This window comes from Nyctereutes procyonoides, unplaced genomic scaffold (genome assembly GCF_905146905.1).
Source record: "Nyctereutes procyonoides isolate TBG_1078 unplaced genomic scaffold, NYPRO_anot_genome, whole genome shotgun sequence".
NCBI lineage: Eukaryota > Metazoa > Chordata > Mammalia > Carnivora > Canidae > Nyctereutes > Nyctereutes procyonoides.
The window spans coordinates 267,383-280,438 of record NW_026575134.1 but is presented as its reverse complement, the minus strand read 5'-3'; the positions used below and the strand labels follow the sequence as shown (position 1 = coordinate 280,438).

General features: G+C 64.3%; 1 protein-coding gene across 1 annotated transcript in view; it reads right to left on the bottom strand.

The window, feature by feature from the left end:
- The window catches only part of ABCA13 (ATP binding cassette subfamily A member 13), a 265,035-nt gene that overhangs the window by 46,035 nt on the left and 205,944 nt on the right, over positions 1-13,056 (bottom strand). The window contains exons 54-59 of the mRNA XM_055301220.1: positions 12,858-12,973; positions 11,632-11,713; positions 9,708-9,816; positions 5,606-5,660; positions 4,218-4,395; positions 2,307-2,422 (exon numbers count right to left, since the gene is read on the bottom strand). Of these exons, the coding sequence (XP_055157195.1) occupies positions 2,307-2,422; positions 4,218-4,395; positions 5,606-5,660; positions 9,708-9,816; positions 11,632-11,713; positions 12,858-12,973 (656 nt within the window). The remainder of the gene's footprint in view (positions 1-2,306; positions 2,423-4,217; positions 4,396-5,605; positions 5,661-9,707; positions 9,817-11,631; positions 11,714-12,857; positions 12,974-13,056) is intronic.

Below are 13,056 nucleotides of genomic sequence, written 5' to 3'. Positions count from 1 at the left end.
ATCAGCCTAAAGGCATGAAGGTAAAACCAGAAAGCTCCTTCTCGGCTCCTCCCCGTGTCCCGTCCCGCGGGCCCGCACCCTCCCCGTGTCCAACGGCCTGGGCGGAGGGGGCCGTGGTCCCCCTGCAGACGGGAAGGCGTTCACGGGGCCTGACGGGCGGCGAGGTGACCACGGCGGCCACGAGGCTGCGTCTTCACCCACGGCCACGCGGCCCAGCGCCCCGCTCGAGGACACGGCGCCAGCCTCACCCGCCACCCGCCGCAGGTCGCAGCCTCCCTCCCACGCGCCCTGTGCACGAAGCGGCAGGATGACGGCCTCCGTGGTCCCCCGGGAGCCCGATGCGAATCCCCAGCCCCCAGCCCCCGCCCCTGTGACTCTTCCAGACTCCGGGGGTCAAGTGTCCACACGGCTCAGGTCACGGCGTCACTTATTTAGGCAACGACGTCACCGGCGGCACCTGCAGCAGAGCTGCTCCGGTCGCATCTGGGAACAGGCCTCGGGTCGGGTGTCTGGCCGCCGTGCATCCTTTTTTTTCTACGTGTTCATTAGTCACCTCAAATACTTGATTCAAATCCCCATCGTGGCAGCTCCAGGATCTTTCTTTTTTTATTTTTTTAAGAAAAATGTTAAAAAGGGGGGCGCCTGGGGGGCTCTGTCGAGGAAGCGTCTGCCTTCAGCTCAGGTCATGATCTCGGGTCCTGGGTTCGAGCCCCGTGGCGGCTGCTTCTCCCTCTGCTCCTCCTCCTATTCCTGCGCTCACCCTCCCTCTCTCTCCCTTCCTCAAATAAATAAATAGAATCTTTAAAGGAAAAAAGTTAAACCGGCTCCTAGAGCTTAACCTATTTTAGGGCAACCCCGGGGGCCTGCAACAGTTTCTACCTTTGCTCAAAGGTTTACAGGAGCTGATGCTCTTTTGTTTCCAACATTCCTTTCCTCTTTTTGATGCTAATTCTCCCCACTTTCCAGCTAAAATATCAAGTTTTCCAGGGCCAAGACAATAGGAGTATTTAAAAAAAAAATGTCACTGGGCATTTTTCCGTGTGTCTTGGAGACTCTCCGGGCTTGTCCGACCCCGGGTTTCCTCGGATCCCAAGCCCGGTCCAACGGCAAGGCCCCGGAGAGGCCTGTAACGTCCTCAGGTTGGGGGTCACTCTGGGGCCAGCCTTCCCGGCGCTGTCCTCGGGGGTCCCCGTCCCACCCTTGGGGATGGCAGTGAGCCGAGGCGGGGACCCAGTGAGGAACAAAGCCGCGGCCGTGGGGACGTGGCCCTGGGATTCCCGCCGGCCGCCCGGGGTGATCGGGGCCACCTGGCCTCAGGGTTCCTCCCCGGAGCCCCGCGGCCTGGGCCAGGCCGAACATCAAGGGATCTCGGAGTCTCCCCGAATCCCCCAGAAAATGCTTCCGCTGCAAACGCGGCCGGAGGTCGGGGCCTCGCGCCGTCTGTCCCGGGCTCGGGCCGCACCGTAGGGCTCTGTAAGCTGTCGCCCCTGTCCCGGCGCCGCCTCGCTCCAAGCCCTGCGACCTCCGCGTTCCCGAAGCTCAAAATCAAGGCAGGGCGCAGCGTGTCTCGTCCGGCCGTGGGGAGCTCGACGGCACCGTCCGCGCCCCTGGATCCTCACCTGAGCCGCCGAGTCCCCAGACGCGGGATCCCACACGCGCGGCCGAGTCCGGGCCCCAGAGTGCACGACTCCCGGAAGGAGCCGTCTGCCTGTCTGTCTCCCACGCCGTCTGTCCAGCCACGGGAACAGTCGCTTACGTTGGACCCTGTCCCCTAACCAAGTGTCTTGGGTCCCCAGCGTCGCCGTGAGCTGCATACGGTCATCTCACTCGTGTTTGGCTTTACGGGGTTTTAAATCAAAGACTCGCTCGCGTTATAATAAACGAGTCCGTTAGAGACGCTCCGTCCCCCTGACGAGTGTCTCTCGCGGCTCGGCCTGGATCGGACGTGCAGGGACGTGTTACGGGGACAGCGAGCGACGACCCTGGCCGCTGGGGGCACGGAAGCGAGCAGTGCGGGCGGCGCCCTTGCTGTGCCCCCCAGGAGACCCGGGAAGCCGGGCGGCCCGTTTCCAGGCCCCACGTGCGCCCGCGGCCTCCGCGACACTCTCCCTCGGAGGCAGTTTGCAGCCACCGCCTCCGCCGTGGGGCACCGCCAACCCGCCCCGGCCGTCCACGCGGCCCTCCGAGAAGCCGCAGAATTGCTCGAAAAGAGAAAATCATGCAGCCGGCAGCAGGTCCAAAGCCACCCAGGAGGTTCTCCAGCGGAAAACAGACCGTAACCCTGCGGCCGCGTCCCCCGCACGTACCCGAAGAGCGCCAGCAGGAGGGCGGTGGCTGCCAAGTTCTGGCGGAACGTAAACGCCGGGAGCTGGAAGGCGACGATGACGGCCACACACAGGCTCACGGAGACCAAGTAAAAGACCTGGGGAAACAAGGGGGGGGTGACGTCCCACCCGGGTTGGGCGGTGACAGGCGGGCAGCCGGGGAGAGTCCTGGAGAGAGAGCTGCCACCTCCCGGCCCCCCACGGACAACCTGGGACCTCAGCCCGTCACTGGGCGTGAAGCTGCGGCCCTGAACGGGCCCCCGGAGCGGCCTCGACAGAGGAGGACATCGGGACGCGGACACACCCAAGGACGCAGGACGAACGAAGGCGCCACCACGTGCGTGGGACAGAGGCCGGGGTCTGGGGCATCCCGCCTCCCGCACTGGGGGTACAGGTGCACCGTCAGGGGACGGCCCTGGGAAACCACAGCAGTGCTCCGGCCGCTCTGGGACCTCCTGGGACCTCCCAGGACCTTCCGGGATCTACTGGGACCTCCTAGGACCTTCTGGGACCTCCTGGGACCTACCAGGACCTTCCGGGACCTACTGGGACCTCCTAGGACCTTCTGGGACCTCCTGGGACCTACCAGGACCTTCCGAGATCTACTGGGACCTCCTGGACCTTCCAAGACCTTTGGGGACCTCCCAGGACCTTCTGGGACCCACCGGGACCATCCGGGACCTCCTGGGACCTCCTGGGACCTCCCAGACCTTCCAGGACCTCCCAGGACCCTGGCCTCTGCCCCACGTGCACTCAGGGATGTGCCCCTGCCCCCCTCCCCCCGGGTCCCATGCCCCTGCCGCTGTCCTCCTGTGGCCTCTTGCGGTCATGCAGGCCCTGGGGGCCGCGAATGTGTCCCTGCACCGTGGATGCACCTCGCCCACACGGAGCCACAAAACTGCTAAATGAGTGGTTTGATCCACTATGTAGACGGGAACCGATGGGTTGACGATGGAAACAGGGTCACCGGGGAAGACAAGCACCCTCCCTGCCCTTCAGCCCCAGGGCGGGCATCGCAGGATAAAGAGGAGCCGCCTCACGGGCAGGGCTGGGGGTCAAGGGTGCAGGCCGGGGTCAAGGGCATGGGCAGGGGTCAAGGGCGTGGGCAAGGGTCAAGGGTGCAGGCCGGGGTCAAGGGCATGGGCCAGGTGTAGGGCATGGGCAGGGGGTCAAGGGCGTGGGCAGAGGGTCAAGGGTGCAGGCCGGGGTCAAGGGCATGGGCAGGGGTCAAGGGCGTGGGCAAGGGTCAAGGGTGCAGGCCGGGGTCAAGGGCATGGGCCAGGTGTAGGGCATGGGTAGGGGGTCAAGGGTGTGGGCAGAGGGTCAAGGGCGCAGGCCAGGGTCAAGGGCACAGGCCGGAGACAAGGGCGTGGGCCGGGGTCAAGGGCGTGAGCTGCGTTCATGTGCACGGGCAAGGGGTCAAGGGCGCGGGCCGGGCTCCGTACTCTGAGAACCCCCCCGCCTAGCACCCTCCCCTGTCGGTCGGTGACCCTGCTCGCCCCGGAGGGTGGGTCCCTACACACGTGACCGAGGTGGGGGGGCGCGGGGCGGGTGGATGGGGAGGACACACTCACGCGGCCGGGAGCAGAGGGTGAGTCCGGGCAAGGCCTGCACTGGGCGGGGGGAGGGGAGGGGAGGGAAGGGGGGAGGACGGGGGGGGGGGGGCGGGGAAGGTGGAGGACGGGAGCGGGACCTGCCCCTGCAGCACCTCAGCCAGGCCATGTGTGGGGGGAGGAGTGCGGGGGGCAGAGTGGGGGGTCCGTGTCCCAGGGTGGGGGTGGGGCGGGCCCAGGTCGGGGTGGGGGCGAAGCCTGTGGCCCGTGGCAGCCCCAGGGCCTCCCCCTCCCCGCCCCCCTCCCCTCCCCCCTGCCCCCCCGCCCCCCCGCAGCCTACCCCATCGAAGAGGAAGTTGGCGAGCCAGTAGGTGGCGTGTCCCAGGCCGCTGATGCGCTGCAGCCTGAGGGCGCCGGTGGCCCGGTCGTGCACCACGGAGCTGCCCAGGGCGGCGGTGAGGACCGCGCAGCCCAGCACGATGCACAGCGCCACGCCGCACTGCCGGATGCTCTCCAGGCTGCGGGGAAGGCGGGTGTCAGGGCCGGGGGTGGGGGGCCAGCACCCGCAGCGACCTCCCACGACCCCCCCGGGGCAGGATGGCGCCCCCAGTCCCAGCCCAGCCCCAACCCAGCGAGGCACCTGTGCCAGGAGGGCGCCTTCCCGGGGCCTCCCGAGGGCCTGCGGGGGCCGAGGGGCTCTCCGGGGGCTTCCACCTTTAAGGACTTTATTATCCACGAGAGACGCAGAGAGAGGCAGGGACCCCGACGCGGGACTCGATCCCAGGACCCCGGGGTCACGGCCTGAGCCCCCAGGGCGCCCCAGCAACTCCGAGGGGCCGGGTAGACACGGCTGCCCCCCTGCGGCCCCCGCGCTGCACCTTCCTCCCCGGGAGCCCACAGGGCCCGCGAGCATCCCCGTGGGGCGGGAGGTCGACCTGCCGGCGCTGCTGCTGCTCTAACACCCGGGAAGCGGGCGCCCATCAGCCCGCGGCTCCAGCGCAGGTCGGCAGGTCCTGGGAGGACGCGACCGACGCCGCCGCTAAGTTTTCGGGGAGCCGAGTTACACACAGATTTCCAGGCGCGTGGAAAAGGGGGGGACGGGCAGGTGCGCCCTCCCTCCCCCAAGGTACACCCACACCGTGGCTGACCCTACGCCCCAGGCGCCCGCCGCTCAGACGGTGGCACGTGCAAGCCTCGACCTCAGGGTGTGAATTCGAATCCCACCTGAAGTGAAGACATGGCTTAAATCTCTAGGGCCCCGGGGGCTCGGCGCGGGGGGGGGGAGCACCCGCCTCCAGCCCAGGTCAGGGTCTCGGGTCCCAGGATCGAGCCGCGTCAGGCTCGGAGCTCCGAGAAGGGTCCGCTTGAGGTTCCCTCTCCCCTCCCCTGCCCTGCCCCTGCTCTCTCTGTCTCTAATAAATAAAATAAAGTCCTTGGAATAAGACGGCGCCCCAAGGAGCATCTGGGAGACGGGGCCCGAGCTTCCTGGAGCTCACGCCCTTGGGACAACGATCACACGGGGAGTCCGGACGCTCCTCCGTTTCCAGCTCAGGCCAACGCCCGTCCCCCAGTGGCCGCTGTCGTCACCCTCGGCAAAGAAACGGCCAAGAAACGGCAAAGAAACGCCCAAGCCGGCATCGTGGGGCGGCGCAGCGGGCCACCGAGTCACCCCTAGAACCCAAGCTCCGCCCCCGCCAGGCCGCCTCGCCCGGCGGTCCCCCAACTCACATCTTGTCCTCGTTCAGCAGGGCGCCTCCGTACGGGTGGCTGAACAGCGCTATTCCTGCGGAAGACACGTCACAGGGTGAGCCTGCGAGCCCCGGACCCCACGGCGGCCAGACCTCTGGGCCCCCACGGCGCCCCCCTCCCGTCCGCCCAGGTCCCCCAGCACCCACCCGGGCCCCTCCCCTCCATCCAGACCCCAGCACCCACCCGGGCCCCTCCCCTCCACCCAGGGGCTCCGTGCGTTAAGTGCATCTTTGAGGATATTTTCAAGGTAAGACGGGTTTAGGGGAACAAACCCCGCTGGTAAGTGCGGGGAGCTCCGCGCCCCCTCACGGCTGCTCAGAGACGATGCCGACTCCCCGACCCCCGCGGGCCGCAGGGGGACCTCTGAGGATCCGCATCCTCCCCACGCACCTGTCGGCGCACAGGCCTCGACCTGGACCCGGGGCGACTGCGCCCACGCAGGGGAGGGGCGCACAAGGGGGGAAACTGAGGCAGAGGGACGTGGTAGGGACTCCCCGAGGCCACACGCAGCCGACTGAGAGCCACAAGCCTGATTCTCCGGATCCCAGCGGGCCCCGTTTGCGGGAAACCAGTGCGGTCCGCGTAGCCTCGGGCGGCCCTGAGGAGCCCTGGGGAGCCCCCGCGTCAGCCACGAGGACGGCAAGGGGCTCTCGTCGCCTCGGCGGTCTGCAGAGAAGACGTCTGCCCGCGTAGCTCCGAGTGCACTTGGTCGTCTGATTGCTGTCGGCAGGCGCGGCGAGGAACGGGCCCACGCGACGCGCGACCCTGAGGCACTGAGGCACGGGCTCCCTCTGCAGCTGCCACTGCTCTCGGTCGGCACAGCCCCTGCCTGGCTCCTCCTCCTCCGCAGCTCCGTCTACGCAGCACACCCAGTCCTGCCGGGGGCAGGCCAAGCCCGCGGCCCCACTGCGCATCCTGTGTGCTCCACTGCCTCCCATCCCAGGAGGGGACCGGGGACCGGGGACCGGGGACGTCTGCAAGGCCCCACCGGCCGGGCCGGGCAGGGGAGGGACGAGCGCGCGTGAACTCCGGGCCGTCTCCGATCATTCCAGCGTGGCTCTTCCGTGGCGCATCCACGCGGTGCCGTCGGTCCTCGGGTGGCCGCAGAGCCCGTCGGAAGTCACCTAACCAGGTGCTCATGACCGAGGTGAAGCGTCCGTGACGGCCACCTCGTCTACTCAGCCTCCCCGCTGACGTCTGGGCCCTGCTCTCCCCACCGGTAACATGGTACGCGTCGCCGTGGACGGCCGGGTCCCTCTCCATGGACGGCCGGGTCCCTCTCCGTGGACGCCCAGGGTCTCTCTCCATGGACGGACGGGGTCACTCTCCATGGACGCCCGTGGTCCCTCTCCATGGACGCTCTCTGTGGACACCCGGGGTCGCTCTCCGTGGACGGCCGGGTCCCTCTCTGTGGACTGACGGGGTCCCTCTCCATGGATGCCCAGGCTCACACTCCATGGACAGCTGGGGTCACTCTCTGTGGACAGTGTCCCTCTCCATGGACGCCCAGGGTCACTCTCCGTGGACACCCGGGGTCCCTCTCCGTGGACACCTGGGGGTTGCTCTATGTGGACACCTGGGGTCACTCTCCATGGATGGGCAGGGTCGCTCTCCGTGGACACCCGGGGTCCGTCTCCATGGACGGCCGGGGTCCCTCTCCGTGGACGGCTGGGATCCTTCTCCGTGGACACCTGGGGGTTGCTCTATGTGGACACCTGGGGTCACTCTCCATGGATGGGCAGGGTCACTCTCTGTGGACACCCAGGGTCGCTCTCCGTGGACACCCGGGGTCCCTCTCCGTGGACGGCCGGGGTCCCTCTCCGTGGACGGCTGGGATCCTTCTCCGTGGACACCTGGGGGTTGCTCTATGTGGACACCTGGGGTCGCTCTCCATGGACGGCTGGGGCTGGGGTCCCTCCCCGCGGACGCCCGGGGTCCACTCTCTAACGAGAGGAAAGCTCTGATCCTCTGAACCACTCGCGCCGACCGACCTTGCATGACCCTAGCCTCTGCGGCTGCCCCACGCTCCCGCGGTGCTTGGCGACGGGGCGGGAGACGCAGGCCCCGAGGACACCGCCCACTGCCCCCTGCAGCTGCCGGCCCTTTGAATTCTCTCCTTTCCCCAAAACTAACACTAACCTTGGCTCCCATCCGTCTGAACTTTATGATTTCATGTATTTTCCCTCCCGCGTCGTGCCAGAGGCCCGTGGAACGCCGACTCGGGGGAGCGCTCGGCCGACAGGTGGCTTGGCGGCGACCGCCCTCCGCCCTCCGCCCTCCAGCCCGGGCACCGGTCCTGGTCCTCGCGCTCATCCTCGGACACAGGGGAAGGCCGCCGCGGAGGCGCACGGTCCTCCCTCTGTCGGACGAGGCCAGGCGGGCGACCAGGCCGTGCCGGACCCCAGCCCTGAGCCGAGAGGACAGCACGACTCCCGCGCGGCTACGACCTGCTCTCACTCGACCTCGGCCGGGGTCCCGGCCCCAGGGCGCAGCTCTCCTCGTCCCCAGGACGTGAGCTCTCGACTCGCGGGAGTCGTGGGGTCACGGCTCTGACGTCAGCCTGACCTCGGGCCCAGGGCCCCAGAGCCCGCCGGTGGCCGGTCCCGCTGGGCCTCGTCCTCTGAGCAGCGCGGCGGGCTGACGCGGCCGCCCTACAAGGCCCCCGTCCGCGCGGGGACGCCGCGGGCACCGTGTCTCCCGGGGACCCCACGCTCGAGGCCCGGGCGCCGCCTGCTGCCCTCCCCGAGGCCCACTGCCCTTGGGCACCAGCGTGTTTCCTCCTGCGCATTCCCCACCAGCTTCCCACGCGGTGACGGCGCCGCCGAAGGATCCGCCTCGCTTCATTACACACTTGGCGGGAAACAAACCGGGAGGAAAAAGATGAAGTGGGGAAAAGTGAGGACACCCGGGAAATCGCTTTGGATTTACTTCCCTGGAATCGATGCGGAAACAGGAAACGCTGTAGTGAAGCCGGCGGCTGCGCCCGTCCATGCTCCTGCAGCCGCTGCTTTCTTTAATCTTTTTTTTTTTTTTTTTTGAGAAGCTGAAAGAATTTGATGAATTGCAGCCTGCCCCCCCCCCCCCTTAAGTCAATCAAGTCACTCTGGATTCCGGACATGACCTTGGGTCAATTTTTCCAAATAAGCTTCTTTTTTCTTTCTTTCTCTTTCTTTCCTTCCTTCCTTTCCTTTCTTTTCTCTCCTTTCCCTCCTTTCCTTTCTTTCCTTTTCTTCCTTTTTCTTTCCTTTCCTCCCTTCCTGTCTTCCTTTCTTTTTCTTTCTTTCCTTTTTCTTCATTTTTCTTTCCTTTCCTTTCTTTCTTTTCCTTCATTTCTTTCCTTCCTTCCTTCCCTTCCTTTCTTCTTTTCTTTCCTTCCTTTTTCTTCCTTTTTCTTTCCTTTCCTTTCTTTCCTTTTTTCTTTCTCTTTCTTTTCTTTCCTCCCTTTCTTTCTTTTCTTTCCTTCCTTTTTCTTCCTTTTTCTTTCCTCCCTTTCCTTCCTTCCTTTCCTTTCTTTTCCATGTCTATCATGAATAAATAAAAAATAAAAAATAAAATCTTTATTAAAAAAAAAAGAGGAACGATTTTCGCTCCCGTGAGACGGCAAGGCCCTCAAGAGGGAACCCTGTCACCATCCCTGCGCCCCACTGCGCAGACGGGGTCCGAACGGCAAGAGCTTGGGGACACTGTGCGACGCCAGAGGCCGACCCCCGGTATCGTGTGACTCGTGGGTTCACGCGCAAAGAGGCTGCCCGGGGAAGACCTTCTCATCACGCTTCCCGTGCATCGGCTCCGCCGTCTTCGCACTTTCCCCTTCAGAAACGTTGGCTTGGGATCCCTGGGTGGCGCAGCGGTTTGGCACCTGCCTTTGGCCCAGGGCGCGATCCTGGAGACCCGGGATCGAATCCCACGTCGGGCTCCCGGTGCATGGAGCCTGCTTCTCCCTCTGCTTGTGTCTCTGCCTCTCTCTCTCTCTCTCTCTCTCTCTCTCTGTGACTATCATAAATAAATAAAAAAAAAAAAAAAAGAAAAAGAAACGTTGGCTTTTGAGCAGCGAACGCGCCTGCACGGGACGGGCCATTACCGTATCGTCTCCAGTCCTCGGCAGCGGGCACGTGTCTCCACAGAATGAGATTGTTGAGGTGATTCAAGTAGGAAGGCAGGGAGTGAAAGCCCTTCTGGTTGTACCACACCTAAAACACACAAGAAAACACGTAACGGGTCTCGTGAGGTCAGTCCCACGCCGTCAGCTACCCCGAGACGCAAAGGACGCGAGTCCACGGGCCTCAGCGCCTGGACGTCGGGCCCGGGTGCGACCCCGCGGGCCGGCAGCGGGCAGGCCCCTCACTCTGCTAATTTCACATTTATCTCGAGCATATAATTTGCAGCTAAAAATAGATTGATTTTCCCCAGAACAAATGTGAATGCTGCTCTATAATCGTATTTTCACAGCGAGAAAGGAACCTAAACCCATCATTTTTTTTCCTTTCTTTCTTTCTTTCTTTCTTTCTTTCTTTCTTTCTTTCTTTCTTTCTTTCTTTTTCTTTCTTTCTCGGTCAGTAAGCTAATAAAATTTGACCGGCAAAATAAAAGCAAAGAAAATGATCCGAAAAAAAAAAAAGATTACTTTAAAATTAATGACTGGATGTGGAACATTATTTCTCCAAATGCATTGACCCGAACGTTCGCCGAGTGCGGAGAATAGAGCAGCGCGGCCGCCTGTCGGGGGGAGGAGGAGGACGGAGGAAGAACAGGAGACGAGGCCGGGAAAGCCGAGATAACAGAGCAAACACACTGATGGGACCTGTACTGCAGGATATCGCTATTCTAATGGACTCTTTTCTATTTTTTTATTTATTTTTTTAAGATTTTATTTATTTATTCACACAGGGAGAGGCAGAGACCCAGGCAGAGGGAGAAGCAGGCTCCATGCAGGGAGCCCGACGCAGGACTCGATCCCAGGACCCAGGGTCACACCCCGGGCTGAAGGCGGCGCTACCCGCTGGGCCCCCGGGCTGTACATTCCGTTGGGGGAGCTGCCGCGCTGCGAGGACCCCACGACCCCGCTGGCGGCCCCGGTCATCATCCCGCCGGCTGGACGGCTCGTTTCTCTGGACGGGGCCGTGTTTGGCGACGGGACCAGGGCTGCCGCCTGGCAGGTCCCACCAAAGGAGCGTCCAGGTCCCGCAGTGGCAAAGCCACCAGGCCTCACGCCCCTTGCGGGCAACCGCCCCCCCACGTCCTCCCAGCACGACCCAGTTCCCGCCAGCGCCCCAGTGGCCGCGGCCGAGCAGCTGAGAGCCACGAGGTCAGGAACCACCGCTCGCGTCACATAGAGAAGGCGACCACGAGACGGGTCGCAGGGCGCCCGGCGCCCACCCCAGTGAGCCGCCCACAAAGGAGACCCCGACGGCCCTCGCCAGCCCGCCACTGCGCCTCCGCCTCAAGTCGTTCTTAGGGTCACAGAGGATCGGTCGCTAATTCTAGTTTTTTGTTTTTTGTTTTTTGTGGGGTTTTTTTGGTGTTTTAACTGCAAAAAAAGAACAAATCGCTCCTGGCACTAAGCACAGACCACAGGACAGTCTAGGCTCATCTGGGGGAGCGTGGGTGGACCCAAGGTCCTGTGACTCCGGGGTTCCCTGAGCAGCGTCACTGGGGGCAAGGAGGACAGACTACGGGGTCTCTTCCCTTGGTCGGGGGCTTTCTATCCCATTTTGTTCCAGTTGTTTAATTTTTATCTTCAAAGCAGGGTGAGAGGGTCCCTGGGGGGCTCAGCGGGGAGCGTCTGCCCTTGGCCCAGGGCGTGACCCCGGGGTCCCGGGATCGAGTCCCACGTCGGGCTCCCCGCAGGGAGCCTGCCTCTCCCTCTGCCTCAACTCTGCCTCTCTCTGTCTTTCATGAATAAATACATACAAATGAAATATTCTAAAGAAAAAGAAAGAAAAGGAGGGAAAGAGCGCAGCGTGCAGGAAGCCTGATGCAGGGAGGAGAAAGAGGAAGACCTTTACCTTCGCCACAGCGTCGGGTTGGGATGCATCTGGATCCGCGTCTTGGGCAGGGATCCGCGCTCCGAACGTCCAGCCTCCAAGCCTGGTAACAGGGGCGGCTGTTAGTACTTTATCTGCTTTTTTTTTTTTTTAAGATTTCATTTATTTATTTGAGAGGGAGAGAGAGGGAGAGGGAGAAGCGGGCTCCTCGGTGAGCAGGGAGCTGCCACGGGGCTCGACCCCAGGGCCTTGGGACCACCCCTGAGGCAACGGCAGACGCCCACCCTGGGATCCGTGCTTTGCCCAGTGAGCCAGCATGTGCAGCCGGGGGCACTTCGTCGCCACCCTGACGGCCCAAGAGCGGCTCTGGGGTCAGTGTGACCTGGGTCCCGACCACACAGGTGCTGGGGACGCAGAGGGCACGGCGGGCGCGGGAGCCGGGCGTCCACCGAGGACCCCGAGTATTCAGCAGGGAGGGCCAAGGCTTCCACACGGGGACGCGCCGTCCGGGGCCCGCACGGTGAGGAGACGCGGCCGACCAGGCCCCGACCAGGCCCCGACCAGGCCCCGACCAGGGTGAGGATGCACGACCCCCCGGGCGCGGCGCACTCCTGCGTTCACTCGTTCATTCACTCAGGGGAGAAGTCGTCGGAGAGACGGCAACCGGGGCCTTTTATGGGCCACGGGTCACTGAGTCCCCGGCAAGCAAGCCCTCGAGCCCCCGCCTTGGAAAACAGATTCCGGGACGCGTCTGGGGATACGAGGGGAGCTGGGGACCTGCGGTCTCGGTCACCCGAGCGTCTGAGCCTTGGTCTTCGGCTCAGCTTGTGATCTGGGGGTCGTGGGATCGAGCCCCCGGTTCGGCTCTGCGCCCAGCACCCAGCACGGGGTCAGCTTGGGATCCCCCCCCGCCCCTCCCACCGTGCACACTCGCTCTAATAAATCAATCTCAAAAATCAAAAACAAAACGAAGGAAGAGGTGGGCAGCAGGGGGGGGAGCGTCCGGGGGGGGGACTCCTCCTAGGCCGTCCCCGCTAAGGGGGAGACGGGTCGAGACGCTCCCGACACGGCCTTGGTCTCCGAGCGGGAAACCCGCCTCTGGCGCCCGGAGCGAACCTCTGTGGGTGGCATTTGCGCCCGGAAGGAGCCTCACCACGGCCCGCAGCATCCCTTGGCGTCTTTAGGAGCGACAGGGCCGAGCCGGTGACTGGAGGGGAGACGCGGGGACGGGGACGGCGCGGACCCACCTGGGCTTGGCGGCCGGCAGCAGCAAGTACTCCTCCAGCGGGAAGGCGGACAGGTTCAGCAGCGTGTGGCCCAGGTGGTCGGTCAGGTAGGGGGCCCCGGCGCTCGTGTTCACACACTGCCGGCGTCCGAGGGGGCAAGGCAGACGGGTGGTTAGAGCCCGCGCAGGCTTCCCGGCCTCACGGCGCGCGTCACCGCCCG